The sequence below is a fragment of the Mandrillus leucophaeus genome, unplaced genomic scaffold, assembly GCF_000951045.1.
Source record: "Mandrillus leucophaeus isolate KB7577 unplaced genomic scaffold, Mleu.le_1.0 Scaffold186, whole genome shotgun sequence".
Lineage (NCBI taxonomy): Eukaryota > Metazoa > Chordata > Mammalia > Primates > Cercopithecidae > Mandrillus > Mandrillus leucophaeus.
Genome location: NW_012101876.1, coordinates 819,112 through 837,087, shown reverse-complemented (window position 1 = coordinate 837,087; position 17,976 = coordinate 819,112). Strand labels below are relative to the sequence as shown.

General features: G+C 36.5%; 1 protein-coding gene across 4 annotated transcripts in view; it reads right to left on the bottom strand.

Moving 5' to 3' along the window:
* The window catches only part of SATB1 (SATB homeobox 1), a 91,231-nt gene that overhangs the window by 59,664 nt on the left and 13,591 nt on the right, over window positions 1-17,976 (bottom strand). For 2 of the 4 annotated variants that reach the window (XM_011977923.1, XM_011977926.1), the window contains exons 1-5: window positions 16,511-17,976; window positions 13,612-13,846; window positions 9,779-9,955; window positions 8,888-9,014; window positions 7,995-8,118 (exon numbers count right to left, since the gene is read on the bottom strand). In XM_011977923.1, the coding sequence (XP_011833313.1) occupies window positions 7,995-8,118; window positions 8,888-9,014; window positions 9,779-9,955; window positions 13,612-13,822 (639 nt within the window). In that variant the 5' untranslated portion in view covers window positions 13,823-13,846; window positions 16,511-17,976. The remainder of the gene's footprint in view (window positions 1-7,994; window positions 8,119-8,887; window positions 9,015-9,778; window positions 9,956-13,611; window positions 13,847-16,510) is intronic. The other 2 variants (XM_011977925.1, XM_011977924.1) reach the window with 1 other exon arrangement.

Genomic DNA, 17,976 nt, shown 5'->3' with positions numbered 1-17,976 from the left:
TCTTTATTCTACTTGACATTGTCTAGTCTAGGGTATCATATTTGCTAAACTTCCAAATCGATTTATTTAAAGTACAAGCTTCAGTCTTCCACTTCCATTTTAAAATACATCATAACTTTATAATGATTGCAAGTGTTCCTTAACGTTGAGTTTGAGTTATAATATAGTCCTTTAATTTTTTCACAAATGAAAAGTATTTGGTTGTTTTCACTAAAAATGAAGATTGCACCAAAATCTTCCATGTAGCCAGAGAGTTACTTAGACCATGTGGCATGTGCAAGTGGGATTTCAAACTCTCAATGCCCACATTTTAGAAAAACAACTAGTTATGGCACACTTTAGGACTGAAAACTGTTCTAAATGTTTTCTAAGTACCAGCTCATTTAATTCTCAAAACAAGACTGAGAAATTGGTACTATTATCTTCCTACTTGACAGATGAGAAAATGGAGTCATGGAGTCAGCTGCCCAAGCTCATATAGCTGGCCACAACAGAACGCACATTCCTGATTCCTACAATGCTGGGAGCTAATTAAAGGGATGCTAGAGAGCAATGACAAACAAAAACACACAAAAAGTAACAGAATGAAGTTGCTGAAGAAACGCCATTACTCTAAAGAAATAGTCCCATTAAAAAGTAAAAAGAAAACTAGATCAAGCTGTGTCATATGTTATCATAACCCAGGAGTTTCAACACAGAGAAGAGTCTCATTGCGACACTTCACAAAGTTAATACTTGTTACATTTCTGAACTGCCTTGGAACAAATACCAGGTGGACAGTAAAATGGGACAAGCCTGAGACGGTGGTATCCAGTAATGAAGTATCAGATAAGAATGTGATCTCAAATAGTGCTAGCAATTAAATACTTTACTCTTTTCTTAACTTCCAACCTATCAACTGGTTTGCATCTTCAACCTGAGTCAACTAAATTAGATTAGCATTTCTATGGGAAAATATTACAATAGAAAATAATCAATTTTTTTTAAAGAGAGAAAGATGATGATGAAAGAGAACAAAGTTTCAGAGTAAGAATGAGAGAAAAAGACTGCTAAAGAAGTCAGCGAGCCACGTTCTCCGCCATGAGGAATTCTGCAACCTTATGAACTGTCCATGGTGAAACTCCAGCACCCCATAAGACTGCACATTAGAACACAATGCAATCTTATATTTCTGTAGCGCCCTTCAAGCAAGCATCCCAGGGTGCTTTACAATCATTATGAGTTAAAATTAAAACTGAAGCACACACAATTCCTAATAGAATCATTTTAAAAATGCTAAACAGAACAAATAACTTTTAAGTCTAGATTTAAAAGTCCCAACAGCCAGAGCGTTCCTTGCTTCAATTGGCAATGAGCTGCAGAACCAGGGCTGAGGCTCTCCTCTGTTATGTTAAAGGCTCTCTTATGTTTTTTATACTCAGAGCACGTTATAATCAAGCAGTTTCCAACGAAAGACGGGGAAATTGAGTTCGTGTATCTGTTTGTTTTGATTATCTGGATTTTTTTTTTTTTTTGGAGTGGTGGGTTGTTTATGAGTTTGCCCAAATCTGGCATGAAATGAAGCAGATCTATAAAGCAAATCCAGATAGAGCCCAATTTGAAGTTTCAGTAGTAATTGAGGAAAAAAGATGTCTAAAATATACGCTAAAACTAGTTCTGTTTTAGCAAGAAAATCAGTTTGGTTAGCATGATTTGCCTAAGCTGTTTTTTAAAACCATTAGAAAATAGCATTTAATAGGCTTTCTCTCAGGCCATGTCTACTCCTAAGCCTTGGGAGTATTTATTATTCTAAGCATCAGACAAAAAAAGAGGAAAAATACTCTCATGATATGGTAATTTTCCTTGCATTAGTGATTTTGAGGTCAAAGGAAACCTGTTCAGATCTGAAACAAGGCACAGGTAAAAAATCTATTAAGTGAAAATAAAGTAGTTACACATTGTTAAGCACTCTCTAAATTGGCATGGCTTAAACTCTTTTATGTTTTACTATTGTGAAAAGATAGTGGCTATAAAATATTTGAGATCAATCCATTTTAAGTTAGATGCTTTATTAAGTTTGGCTTTTTTGATTAATATATCTGAAAGGTTACAGAGAGCTAACATCAAGCTACAATAAAATCCTTATGTATCTAAGTCATCTAAAAATGAGCCTGATATATTAGATTCAAAAAGGAAAACTTGCAATTTGGAGGACAATTCTGTTGTAGATTATACATATTATAATATTAACACAGAGCAGACATCTCACTAAGTTGAAAAAGGAACTAGAATGATGTCATGACTGGTTCAAAAGACGAGGCAAAAAAATTATTTGACATAAGTTTTGCAATTCACACAACTACCCATATAAGACAGGTTTACCATTTCCTTTATGGATCCCACCATTACAGTAATACAATTGCTGAAAAGTGGTCATAATACCCAATTAGTATCAAGTACTTTAGTGCCTGGCAAGGCAGACATTTATAATCTGAGATTCCCATGGTCAGTAGGGTAAAAACTAAGGAACGTTTTGTAATTTTAAAAAGGAAAGAAGATTCTCTGTAGAGCTTTTCTTCAAAATATATGATGTTTTAACATAAGATAATTTTATACTGGGAAGGGGCAAGTATAAAATCGTTCCAGCTCAGCTCAAACAGGAATCATTTTATTTTAAAATGGAGCTGCTCGGAAAAGACTCGTTCATTGGATCAGGCCAGTCTGATGACTGGAGTCTGTATTTTCAAACAGACCTAAGAAATTCATCTGCCCACTATTTCTAATGAAAATGCCTAATGTTATCTTGGGGTTCAAAACAAAGGGCTATTAGCATAATTATGCCTACTGGTCTTGAGGATACGAAAGAACAGGAAAGAGAAATACCTGCACAGAACTATACTGGCAAATCTTCTAGAACGTCCCAAATGCCAAGTTATCCCAAAAGTCAGCTCCTGTCTAGATTACTCGTGATTAGGGGCTTGAAATGACAGCAATGTACTTTTAAAACAAGACAATATACAAACAAAAAATCAAAGACACAAAACCAAAACACGTTAAAGAAAATTTTCAGCAATGAGAATAAATACACTTGGAAAACTACAAGTAGTTATCAGTACTTCAGAAAAATCAAAGTGTATTATAAAACCTACCCAATTCATCCGAGAGGCTTTCATTTTGTCTTTTTTAAACTTCCTTTATCTGTGGTATGTGATGAAAGGGCTACTTGGTGAAGCTCACAGGCTCTGGGTATGAAGTCTTACTCTTCTGCTTCACCAGCAATGCAGCCATGGACACTCATGTCAACATTCTGTGCCTCAGGTTCCTCATTTAAAAATGGGGATATAAGACTATATCCTACTTAGGGGGACCAAAGGCACTCTCGATACATCAGAAGCACTAAATGAAAGTGTAATACTATTATTTCAACTAATAAGATGTTATATCCTTAACACTACATAGGAAATGGAATGCCTGGCATACGGTAGATTGTCAATACATACTTTTGAATATATGAATGTGAACAAATTTCGTATGTTAGACTCTCACGTGAAATGCAATATATGAACACTGATGCTGGCTATTCTCTTAAGAATGTGATTACTAAAGCTGACTTAAAATTTTAAGAAACATGTTATTTCAGTCCAAAAACTGAAATAAAGTACAGTTTATTAAAAACACATTTATATAACATGATAGATTTGTAATTGTTGCTCCAGTATCATTTATAATCCAGACTGAAAATCAACTAAACACATACGTGTATTTAATTCCTATGGAAATGACTGTCACATTTCAGGAGAGCAATGCTGAAGCTAAGCTTCAGGAGTATGGGGTAGTTTCTTTTTAAAATCTATTTTGCCATTAATAAATAAATTGTCCAACATATTTGAGATCCTAGGATGCTGTGAATAAAAGGAAAATTGGAAAATCACCTTTCTCAATATTACTTCTAAATGTAATGTTCAAATTTAAATTTATTTTATATGTATTTTGCTACTTGAAAATAAAAATAACACTTCTCACCCACTCTATATGACTTGGCTTAAAGATATCTTTTCCAGGTGAGAAATAAGATAGAAAATAATCCAATGCCTTAAAAATGTGAAAGTTGTGACGTGTGTGTGTGTGCACGTGCGTGTGTGTATATATGCCCGTGTGTGGTGACAGAGGAAAGGTAAAATTGTGCAAATCAGATCAAGACCTCCATGAAATACTTGACCTAAACATTTTTAGAAGGAAGACATTATGCTGGTAGAATAGCTGACCTTTTACTTAACAAAATGGATCTACACTGTATCAGAATGTATATATATTTATCTAGTATTTAAATGCAATTTCTAAAACTCCAGGGAAAATAAGCATCAAAATGTAATGTTTTATTATAAATAGAAATGTTTACTTTTTAAATTCCCAATTTTTCTCCCAAATCCATATCCTCAAAAGTTTTATGACTACAGGCTTTCTGGTCCCCAAATCAGAATTTATTCTCTCCTTAGCTGCAGTTTAGAACGCAACATTCAACTTATCTAACCACATCCACCGAAAAAAACAAAAGTAACAACAAAACATCTAACCTCAGACCTATAATGAGCTAAGCGTTTCTTACGTCTTAGAACATTTTACAAAAATAAAAAAAACATGTGGTACAAAGAATTTAATAAATTAGTGTCAATCTATTTGGGCAGATTTATAATAGGAAAGTGGTAACAGAAATAAAGGTATGAGTTGTAAATCAAACCAAGCCCATTTATGGAATTTCTGCAGCTGGAGAACACCTTATGAATATTAGCAAAGAAAACATTATTGTACCCAAATGTAAATATTCCTTTTTTTTTTTTTTTTTTTGAGATGGAGTCTTACTCTGTCACCAGACTAGAGTGCAGTGGTGCGATCTTGGCTCACTGCAACCTCCGCCTCCTGGGTTCAAGTGATTCTCCTGCCTCGGCCTCCCAAGTAGCTAAATCAGCACTTTAAAATTTATCACAGGCAAGGACATAGGCTTAGCAAGTCAGGACTTGTGTTAGTCATTAACCGGCACCGTGACTTTAATCTCCAGGGACACTGGCTCCTTCAACTGTCAAAGGGAGGAGCCTAGGAAGGATAATCCCTTCTGGTTCTAAGAATCCAAGTTCAAATGGACATTTGCTCACCAAGTATTAGACAATCGTCCTAAGAGTACAGGAGGTAGGGCTTATTCAACACCCCAGGCAAAATCCTGGTGGCTCCCCAGTTCCACTCCTCCTAGCCCCTGCTCTATAAAAGGAATTTACCTGCCCACAGGGTGAACTTTCTACTAACCATAATATTTAGGGACCCTGTAGCCATACTTGCTACTGGAGTACTTTATCATATTCAACAAAATAAAACCCTTACTGTACAGTAAAATGTGTATGCTGAATTGCACGCTAAAGTTTCTCTCGCATGAATGAATCAACACTCTATAGGGGAAGAAAGGGCTTAACACTTGGCATTTCTTGGTGTTAGGTCCCATTTTGCACAAGACTGAGGCCATATTTATTTGCTAGGCTTTTTTCACCATGACCATCTTCATCACCAAATCTTAACCATAGGAAAAAGAGTAGTTTTGTCAAACTCGGCATATACTTTGGACATAGGCTTTAGGGAACTTGCATCTCTCATCTTAATAACTCTAGACAGAAAAACATAATAAAGCAGCACAAAGAATACAGTTTATATTGAAAACATTCTGACTGGAGTATCAGATTCATAGAAAAAGAGAAGATGGTTCAGCAAAATATAAAATAACTCCCTCATTTAGAGAACAATTTACATTTTTTCATACTGTTAAATATTAAATTAATTTCAAATATTTGCTTTCACTGCTAAACTATGCATAATTTTTAGAAGTTTTTTTAAGGAAAAGAATACTGTAATTATAATTGATGTTGAAATTGTAGCCTAGTTCCATCACTTAATGATTACAGTGAGGTATCCAGCCACAGGAGGCCATGTATCTGCAAACCTCTCTCTACAGAAATTCATCAATGTATGACTCCAAAACCAAGTCCTGAATTACATTTTGTCATTCTACTTAATGTTATAATTGTCTGTATGCAATTCATTTTCTATGATAACATTAAGTAAATTCACAATTCTATTTATAAGTTATAGCGAGGTGGAATTTATTGGCTGAATGTTGATGTCATTTAACAATTAGTTCTCACTGACTGTATCAATAAGTATCTGTACCGACATCCTCTTCTTCAGCTCACAGTAAATGCCTTAAGTCTTCGTCTGAATATGCTTCCACGATCAATGGGACATTTAGTAACATAAAGACACATGCGATTCCAGTACTGGGTGTTTATATTATGTTTTAACTGAGTTTTTAACAAGTTTATTTCTAGATCATTTCAAATTTTCAAATGTTAGCAACCATGTAACATGTTATCTGGAGTTGTCTGTGAAACAAAGTCCCAGAAGTAAGAGTTACCCCTTTATTCTATCATCCTATTGATTTGTTTAATTTAAATAATTTTTATTTGATGGTTATAAATTCCTATCCTCTCTATTCCAAGGGTGAGAGAGGGAAGATAGGAGATCAGCTGAAGGTGTAACTGAAATGACAAAAAAGAGTTTTCTCTGAATTGCAAGAAATGGACACTTAGCAATACAGAGAATATGTAAACTGTGGCTATAGCTTATTTTAGAAGACTATAGAAAGCTATTAAATATAAACTTAATTCATTTGCTTCATTCCTAAAATTTGTAGCAAATATCAAAGTAAAAATGTTGGAATGTAACTTAGCAAATCTGAAATGCATGGAGTTTCTATGAAACAGAAGCACAAAGCCCACAAGATTCCCTTCAAAGGTACCCAATAATCTTCATGAGCCTCATATTAGAAATACATTTTGAGAATATCTGCTACTCAGAATATAGCAGAAATACACTTTGAGATCTCTCAATTGCAGAAATGTTTACAGCAGCGTCATACAGTTCAAGTTCAAATGGCTGAGACTAATATTCAGAATTAAAACTCAAATGAAAAGAAAACATTAAAAATTTGGTAAAAATCTAGTTGGACCAACATTTTAATAATACTGTATCATGGAATGGCCTTAAAATGGGTTTGGGTACTGAGGGGATGACTGTAACATATCATATATTTACATGTGTTACAGTCATCCCCTCAGTACCCAAACCCATTTTAAGCAGCCCTTTAAGAGTAGATTCATGGCATCCTTTTTTTTTTATTTGAAATCAGCTGAGTTTCATCAAAAATGATGTTTGATTTTCTGTCTATAAGCAGGTAGGCAGTCTCTATCTAGAGTTTTAGCTGCCCTCCACCAAATTTATTCTAAACAAAGAAATCAAGGAAAATAATTTAAAAATCTTTATTTCATTTCAAATATCCCTGATGGTATGACAGGTATCTCAGAGGGAAAAAAGAAAATTCCATTGGAAAAAAAACCCAGAAAAGTAGTAAACCAAAGCCACAAAACTGGTCACAAAATCCTAATGAATTAACCACTATTCAACCTTTAGTTAAGGGTAATTATTTTCATAATTATTTGTACTAAAATACTTTTAATTTTTTGGTAATGAATATCCAAGAATTGTACTGTTGTTTTATTCAGATAGCACGGTGAAGTTTTACGCATTCACACTGCCACTGCCATTCCCTCTCACCGAAGCTTTGTGGGATTAGTACCACCTTGACTCTTTCTTAAATAAGGGCATTCAGGAGAATGTAGCCATCATGCTTATAGCACTCAGAAGACAAATCTAAAAATTAGCCAGTGGAGTCTTCCACTGAACTGTTTTTCCTGTAAACACTCCTTTGGCTCTTTTCCCCAAGGGAGAAAAAGCGTACAGGCTCTGTTCACAACAAATCAGGCATATTTTAAAAGGTCACCGGTGGTCAAGTCACTTTACATTTTTGGCAGATTCTTGCTTCAGATACCAGTTGCTTTAAACCAGGGAGCTCCATCAAACCTCAAATCAGGGTTGCCCATGATGTCTTATTATTTATTACATGCTATGCTAAGTACCTGTGAAAGGGGGCACTCCTTGGCCAACGAACTCTGATTCATGTCTTTCAGTAAGTCCTTCAGAGCATTCCTCACTGTGGTGTGCGACCATTGTTCGGGAGGCAAGTCTTCTAGTTTGGGGCAACTATTTGAGACATAGATTAGAAAGGGGATTATTACAAGATTGCATCCCGCTGCAGAACATTCCTTTAAGACAGACAGATTTCATTTTGCGCATCAAACAGATGCATCTGGAGATTGCTCTCGGTCTCCTGATTGTTCCGATTAGTTAATTACTTTATACAACACATCTGCTGTATCGATGCATGAATTATACATCAGCTGCCTGTGGTGGCTATTTTTTCATGTTACTTCTACCTTCCTGCTCTGATGCGCTTGGGAAGACAATTTAAGGTGTACTGCTTTCTCCTGAGCCATCGTGAAAAGCTTTAACGTATTAACCGATTTCCTTTCATTACTCTGTACATACGAATTAAAATCATAAAAAAATAAATAAGATTGTGGTAATAGTGAATAAGACAGTCTTTCACAAAATGTACACAGATGGCACTGTTCATGATATGCAAAAATTTTTTTTCTTAAGTAAACTTTATGTAAAATGCCTTCTTGTAATGCATTATTTAATTGACCAAACGTAAAAAGTCTTCTCTTTTGATAACCTGCACAAACCCACACATTTTGTGTGCGTGTGTGGGGGGGGGTTGCTTTTAAATTATACATTGAAGTTAGGAAAAAAGGCAGAAGGATAGGGTAACAAAATCGAATCGATCTGTATTAACCTTTCTGAAACACGGAGTAAAAAAAAAAATTGAAGGTTGACCAGAGAGAGATGCTTCATTTCAAAAGATTAGGTAAGAAGAAGGTTTCACCCTAGATTTGCTGTCTTGACTCACCTGTGTAACTGAATTTTCAGTGTGACCACATGATACACATCTTGAAGCATATCTGCTACTGTAGCATCAGGGGCATCTGTCACGTAAGACAGTGGAACTGGATTCCACTTCCCAACCTGGATTAGCCCTATTTCAGATAAAGAGGATATGTCACTAAATATTTTACCCTCAAATAATATATCTAGTAGAAGGGTGTTCTTTCCTACTACCCCTACCACAAGCAATACCGTTATTTCTGTCTGAATGATTCCCTTCCCTCTAAAAGGCAGGTCAATGAAAATATTCACAGCTTAGCTTTCCAAATTGTAAAATTATGTAAATGACTGTGGGGTTGTTTATTATTTTGGAAATAAAACCCCATCAATAAAACCTATGCATAAGGCCACATTTTCCTAACTTACAGGAAGTTCTAATAAGACATAGCTGAACCAGTTCTAAATGGCTTTACGATTTAGATAAGATTCTCTATTGCAGTGGGAATCAGCATTGAAAAATACTTTACAGCCCATAAAACCATCAGAAACAGAATAAAAGAAACAGAACTAGATATTCAGTCATAAATGCAAATTGACTCTCAACAGTCCATCTGCTCAAATACGCTCCTCACTTCCTTGTGGGTCCTCAGTGGAGCAGATTATTAAGGTCAATAAGCATACTAATGATTCAGCTGAAGTAATTTAAAAAAAAAAATCTACCTCGACATTCCACATGAGCAAAATGTGTGTTAACTAAACTAAACTGAATTAAGCCAATTTTTTAAAGCCACAGCCTAAAAGGAACCAATGTAATACACAGGCTACAGTTCTTTGAATAAAAATATTCAGTGCTTTCTCTGCAAGGTAAACAAAGAATGCCAAGCAATTTTTCCAACCCCACGTACACATTATTTACCTTTGGCCTGGGCAGCAGAGCTATGTGAATAACCTAGAGACAGCAATGCCATTTCGATCAGCTGGTTGAAAAGCATATCCTTTCTCACCAGCACAAATTCTGCATGCTCCTCCTTGCAATCATATTCAATGGCGTTTTCATAATGTTCCACCACACAGAAAACTGGCAGCATGGTTCCTATCAAAAAGATGAAGAAAGAGGGATGGAAAACCAACAGTCTTCAGAAATACAGCTTGGTGGGGGGAGGAAAAATTAGCCATGAAAATAAATAATCACAAGAGATTCACTGTGCTTCCAAGGCAGACTGGGTACAGAACTACAGGCACATGCACACAAATATATACATTCTCATATTATTTAAAGTTGTAACAGAAATATTGAAGTAGAATGTGAACTTGGTCCTAAGGTAAGTTGTGCTCTAAATTAACAGTGCATTTTCCAAAAGCAATGAATGCAGAATTACCTTTCTGATCAAATAATAATGGTGACGAAAGAAAAATGTGTCTTTCTTAATTTGCTATGAGTAGTATACAGTATGCAAACACAACTCACTGTTTATCTTCAGAAGAACCCACCTTTCTACTGCCTACATGATTTTGCTAATAATAAACTTTTCCTGCTTGTGTCCAAACAAATTATCTTCGACCAAGAAATTTTCATTTTCTTCCTTTTTTAGATATTAACTCTAACTGGTTCCACAAAAAGTACTTAACCAAACCGGTCATCATAATACAGCATTTCAATATGTGCATAACCTAGACAAATAACATTTGCTTTATGAATACTCATTTAACCTACCTAAAAAGATAGCACAGTACCCATAAGTCTTTAAAATCAACAAGCTTTGTTATAGCAAATAAGGTAAAAATGAGAGAGAGAAAAGGAAACTGACCTTATCAGGACATACTAGGAAAAAGGAATCTGCATAGATTTGGTGTGCTCTCTCTGTATATATTTTAATCCAATATAGTAACTCAGTAGCCAGATGATTAACAAGCACAGGCCACACCACTATTAGAAAGACGCTGCTTCTAGAAATTGGTATTACGGAATGCTGTGGTACTCAAGGTGTTTATGCAGCGCACTGTCAGACTTCCAGTGACAACGGAAAAGGGTTAAAAGCAGATGCATCTGAATTGTACTGTGGCAAACTGCCAGAAGGGTATCATCTTTAGCATAAATGATGACAAGGGTTACTTTAACAGGGCACCCAGGATCCACAATTAGTCCTACAATACTAATGCCTCTATAAGCTCTGTCCTCTGGACTCACAGAATCATACCAACTTCTGAAGATGTCTTAGTGCACACCAACCGTAGCTAAAAAAAATCAAGATTTCCTACTGACACCAGAGAGGCCCTTCAAAGATTCTCTATTTGCTTGTTTCTGCTGAACAAAAGCCGGCAATCAAACAGCTATATCCTCCTACATGTGAGTCTTCACCAAAGCTTTAGTGAACTGTTCACAAGAGATTCTAGGTCTGACAAATAAACCCCTTTAGGTTTACTTAGAAAAACTCACAAACTCATTCGGAGGTACCAACAGGCTAGGCATGAAAAACAAGCCGCAGAGCTTGCCAATATTTTTGTCATTCATTCAGCTGTTTTATACCAGAGAGAGAACCCGTCAGGGATCAGAAGACAACTTGGGGAGACCACAGCAAAAATAGCAATATGCAAACTGGTGATTCCTTGCTTGGCTTGAAGGTATTTTGGCAAAATCGCCTAAACAAATAAAAGCATTCAATCCCTTTTTCTTAGTAGTGTTTTCTCATCTCAGCCATAATTTTCATCTAGCACCTGTCAGATAGAAACCATCCACATGAAAAATAAGATGAAAATGTTAATAAAAACCCACAAAACGACTTTAGCAATTTTGTTATTTGGAGTATCTGAGACCCTCCTACAATTAAATTGCATTTTTAGAATACATCCAAAGCAAAACAAAACAAAACAAAACAAAAAAGCATTTGAGCAGGAAGTGAATTTACTGCACTTTTAGTTCTTTCTCCTCCTGTCCTGATATCTTCAAAGAGTTGGGTAAGTACAACAAAAACATACACATTGATTTTTCCTTTTGTAGGATGAAACAGATGTATTCTACAATACGCTTTTCCTTAGATCTATAAAACAACTGCGGGGCTTTCAAACTATTGAAATATATTGGATTTATTGTGGATTTTATTGATCATGTTTAGAGGTACCCTAAAATAATAAAGATGGCTATAAAGTGACAATAGTACCATCTAATTACAGACCTTCTAGCAAACTGTTGCGGTTACCCTCCCGTTCCTGGGAGTAATGCTGAACACAAGCCTTTTCTGAACTGTCTGATTATTCGTGCTAGTGTCTGGCGAGAGTTCCAACTACAGCAACTTCATAACCTTCCAGCATTTAAAGGGGAGAGCACTGGTCACTGCTGAATGCTAAAAATACCACATGATTTAAACCTGAAGGCAGTCTTAGAAGCTTTTGCTGAAGGTTTATGAGCCTGTGTAAACAGCACGTCTGCCATAAGGAGCAGTGAAGTCTGTAGAATCCTTGTCTAAAACTGTCCTGGCATTAAAGTTTGCTGTGCAAATATCACATAATACCAGAGACAGCTGAAATCTCCTATTTAGGAATTTATGGAACTTACATGTTTGCAGGCGTCAGAAAGTCTTTTTTATAGAGCCCCAGTGCTTCACAGTACAATATTAATGCACTCTGTTTGAAAAGCCGTAATAAATTATATTTTTAATGCTCTTACCCTGGCTTTCTTAAGATGCATACATTCTTGGCAAACAATCAATAAATAGGGTAATCATGAGTAGAGGCCAAAGAATTTGCTGAAGTGCTGTTTTTCCATTTTTAATAGATAAAGATCTAACAATACGGACTGCTGTGTCTGTTCATTTCAGGATCAATATATTCTTTGTTTTCGCCAAACCAAGGAAAAAATAAATGATTGTATGATAAATGTTATGCATCAAACACAATGAAATTCCTCTGCCTTCTAACTTTATCTACTTAATATTCTTGGTTGCTAAAATATAGCATTTTTATCCATTGCTTAGCAAATGTAAGGAAAATCTGATTCCTACACATGTTATTCAGACACAAAATGAAGCTCCTTATGAGGCACATGCATTACACCCAGGGTAGGCACTGCTTTACAGGAACAACACTGTTAAACACAGTCAAAGTTGTTAAACTGCATCAATTTAATATTGGTAGAAAAGAGTCACACAGTTACACATCTTCCCCTTATAAACTTTCCTAAATCTGTTCTTTCTTCATCAAAAATACCCAATTAAAACAAAAATTAAAAACCAGGATCATCAGAATTTTTACTGCTAATGAATTTGCTCTTAAGAAAATAAGCCACAAAAAATAACATTACCAAACGTCTATATAAGATTTCCAAGATCTCTGAAACTGCCTTACAACTAAAAATCTTAGGAAGAAGCTGGAGTAGCTCTCAAACCACCTAAGTGTTTTATTCTTAATCAGGTTAGTTTAAAGCAACAGCCGCCTACGATCCTCTACTGTAACACCTTTTGAATGGACCCTTGCGTAAACTAAAACCATTATATTTAATTCAGTCCTTATTATCCAAAATGTTTAATGATTCCAGTCTATAGTAAAACGCTCCACCCAAGCATGGAGCCTATACTTTCCAACATGATTGATACTAAGGACCCAGAATGTAACTAATTTAAGATCATAAAGAGAATAAAGGCAGGGTATACAAAACATGTTCTGCCACTCCTCCCCACCCCACCTCCCCCCAGTGTGGCCTTGTGTAGACAATAGGGCTTTCAGCTTTCCAGGATTTGGCTTGAAAGTATTTACCTTTCCTAAGGTTGGTTTTCATCAGATGGCCCGAGTGTTTTAAAGGCACTCCCTGCATTTTTGCACCTGTACTCCCAAGCCTTCCTCTTCCTAGCGGGCTCCCGTTCTGCTCCAGGCGGGCAATCTTGGCTGGTGGACCCTTCGGATCACTCACATTGTTAGACATTTCTGAATGTTCTTTCCCCTGAGTTGCCTCGTTCAAATGATCCATACTCAGTCACTGTCTAAAGATCACCTGCCAGAATTTAAAAAGAAGACATGTTATAATTGGGTGGGGACCTACGTGTATCTATGTGTCCTATGTAAATGTTTTAGCACTAGATATCTCTCCACAAATATAATGTATTGGTAAAATGGCCTATCTAGATATGATACAGATGTTACTATATTTCTAGATAATAGTCTTACATTCTTATTTAAATTAACAAAATGATCTGTGGAAACTGTACCAATACACACGAATAAAAAGGCAATTGGCCTATAAAAAAAACTAAGTGGGGAGAAATGGGCTTACTTTTAGAACAAGAATTATCACAAGTATAGCTAAAAAGAAAACAGCAGATTTTATTTATGTAGTCCCAATTTTTAACAATTAGAAACTCATTACAAAATACAGCAGAAACACTTTAATAAAGGACGGAAAGATGATCACAGTTCAAAATATTAGAAATCTAATGTATATGTTTATATGTGTATGTACATGTAATATACATACACATATATGTTTTATATGTATATGGATATAAATTCTGAGAAAAATCATACACAATCTCAAAAGAAGGTAACAAACATCTAACTGTTTTTTAAACTCCCCACTGGCTTTTATAAGTTAATGCATAGAAAAAGTTTTCCACTATCAAAGTTTCAAGAGTTATGTGACAGATCTAGTCAAGTCTTGGGTCAAACATGTGATTGGATCAGTTTACCCCTAAGGAAACAGGAAGAAGTGAAGGGTTTTCAAATATCCAATGTACTGATGCATTAAAACTCATGTGTTTTGTAGTATTTAGGTGTCCATTAGCAATAGAGGGCTGTTAACAATAAATATTTTTTAAAAATTTAGAATACACTTTGTGATATACACATTAGGTTGAAGTGCCAAGCTCAATTAAAAAACACACACACACACAAAAAAACCTTGATGACACTGGTAAAACAAAATATCCAGTATTCAGAAACAACCTCAGCATGCAATGGCGTTAACATTGTAATTAACTTCAAAAAAATTAACAGATAATTATTTTCAGTTATATACTAGACATCAATTTTCACATCATTTATAGTAAAGTGATTAGATAATATCAAAGTCATTTTTAAAGCATAGTTTTAATTAGAATTGATAAGAACAGGTAAGTAGAATTATTTTATGAACTTTGATGGTATTTGAAATATTGAGCTTATGAAAATAAGGCATCATATTTAGGAAAACCAGAGAGAATAATTACCATTTTTCCTAGCTGTCTAGTAATTTGACATGGCTTATTTTTGTTGTAAATTGTTACACTGAAGCTATCTAAATCTGGATTTGCTGAAAGCCAGTTTGTGTTAGCATGGCTTTTCTGTAAACATTTTTTTCTTCTGTTTAACCATAGCCTACTTCTTACCATATAATCAAGAAAAGGGGGGCAGTAATGTTAATCTGGAAGTTTAAAAGCAACCTTAAGAATGCCAATTGAAGAACTATAAAGTTTGAGAAAAATTAACGGCTATTTATCTTTGTACTCCAGAGTGGCACACTGAGAACTAAAGGTTTACCGTTGATCGAGGTCCCATCTGTTTTTGGTTATGAGGTTCATTAACAATAAATGTGCCTTTTTAAACCACTTTTTATCAAGATTACTCTTTTCCATTATATTAAACTGCAGTCTAAAGCCAAAATTAGAAAGCAATGATTATTAACTTATTCAAAACACTCTTTATAATGTTTCATGTGGATAATACAGAGCTGCTTTTTCTGAAATTGGTTGCCTCATCCTAGAGCAGAAGATGAATTTTAAAACATATGATTTGAAAAGAAAAATGTTTAGCCCTTGGGGCAATTTAAGAGGAAAAAAAGGGAGGGGGTGTAGACAACAGCATCAAAGTTAATGCTATAAAACATATTAAGTAATCATGAAGCTTAACAACACTATAAACCGTACAGCAAATGAAAGTGATATATTATAATTTAGTTAATGTATTGACAATCAAAGTATCATATAGGTCATGAAAAACTGTCCTTTGAATACCCACCTATAAGCATCTATTAAACACTAAGTCATGGTGTAAAAAGCTTCACATTACAAACCAAAATTAAATGCACATAAAACACCCAATTTACTCATTTAAACTCTATGCCCGGGCTAAAGTTCACCAAACCACAGTTTGGAATTGAAAAGAGCAATCTCCAACAGGCCTGCCTGGATGACAGCAGCAGGAACTAACTATGGTCTCAACAGATGCCAGGCTGAAGAGTTTCTTTTGAGTTACACATGTTACAACCCATTTTAGTGTAATGTCTGGTTGCCACACAGAAAGCAAGCTACTTTCTGAAAATCCCATTTATCTGCCCATAAACTAAGACCATATATGATAATTACTTAATAAAACAGTGAACTCAGTAACAATTATTTCCTTTAAAAAGAAAGAAAAGCACGAAATTATAGTTTTTTAAGAACCGATTTTTTTTGCAAAGTGAGATCCTTTTCAATGAGTTTCTAGCTGGATCGCCTCCTTCGTCCCCACACAACCCCATAATCACATTTTAAGATTGTGCCCTTATCCATTCCATATGGCCGGCACGATCCAGGCCAAGCTTTCACTGTGACCTTTTAAAGAGACAAAGAAGCAAAGTACTATCTAGAAACAGAAACACTGCAGTTTTACTGAGTGAAATTAGCAAAACCGACCTGAAACTCACCACTTCAAAACTTGACAGCATATAAATAACAAAAACAAAGGAGATTTCCTTTGCAGACCGGGTTCTTGAAGAGAAGTTCAAGACTGATGTTTTCTATGTCCTTTTTTTTTTTAATTAAAAAAAAAAAAAAAAAAAAAAGCAGCAGACCTGAAGGCGACTTCCCCTGAAATTGTATTATTTTTCCTTTCCCCTACCCCCGCCCCCTTAAGCGGGGGAAGGGCAGAAATAAACGTCTAGAAGAGTAGCCATGAGAAAGGGGTTTTAAAAAAAAAAATCACAATTCGAAAACCAACATATATGCGTTTGTAAAATGTCTAACCTCAGAGAACGGGGTTTGCGATGGGGAGGAGGGGAGAGTGGGAAGCAGGGAGGAGGAAGAAGATAAAATTGATCTGACAAGTGATTCGTTGGGGGGAAATCGTAAAAACAAAGCAAAACCCGTTATGAGCTGTACACTGTGATGGTGCTGGGGAAACGAGGTGGTGACTGAGGATTCTCTTTAAAAAAAAAAAAAAAAAAAAAAAAAAAAAAAAAATCACTGCGGACAATGTCTCCAAAAAGGAAAAAAAAAAAGGCCCTTCGCGTCTCTCACTCCCTCCTGCTCGCTCGGGTTCTTCGGTGTGAGGACTGAAAGTCTACTTCTGGCTGTCACTTGCAATATTATTCTCCAACAAACCCGAAGAACGCGCACTGGGAAGGCCACCTTGCCTCCCTTCCAATCACCCCCACCCCCCTCCCCAACAATCGTGACTAATATTAACAAACCTTAAACTTTTCCCCACAGCCTCGCACCCCCAACGAGGGCATCTAGCGGGGGACAGCGAGGGTGGGGGGCAGAGGGTCGCGAGAAAAGCCCCGGAAAGGCACTAAAATGCCACTTTTGATTCTGCCCTCGCTGACAACAGCCCCAAGGACCCTCTCCCTGCCCATTGACGCGGGGCTGTGAGCGTCTGGGATCCCAGCAAGTGAGGAAAGAAGAGGTTCGGGGGGAGGGGGAGGAGGAGGAAGATCAGAAGGCACCCCCAGCCACCTCCACCGCCTAGGCAGCGACAAACTCCCCGCCCCCTCCCCCCAAAAAGTCGCCAAGCTCTCACTCGTCCAGAGTCCGAGGTAAACAACGAGCACCACAATGGCACTAGGACTTGGGGGGGGAAGAAACCCAGAAACCCCAACAAAACTGATCAGGAGTTTCCTGAAATGAAAGAGGGGGGCGGGCAGCGTCCTCTGGAGTCGCCCTGGCTTTCGGCTGGGCCCCCAGGCAGGCTAGAGGGCGGCCGCGGCTGTTGTTGTTGTGACGAGGCCGGGTGTTGCTGGGTGGCACAGGGAGAGGTGTGTGTGTGTTTGTGTGTGTGTGCGTGAGTGTGAGCGCGAGTCCCCGGACGGGGCTGCTTCTCTCGCTCTCTCCCTCGCTCGCTCTCCCCCTCGCTGCCGTCTCTGCCCCCATTAAATTATTAGTTGACTCATCC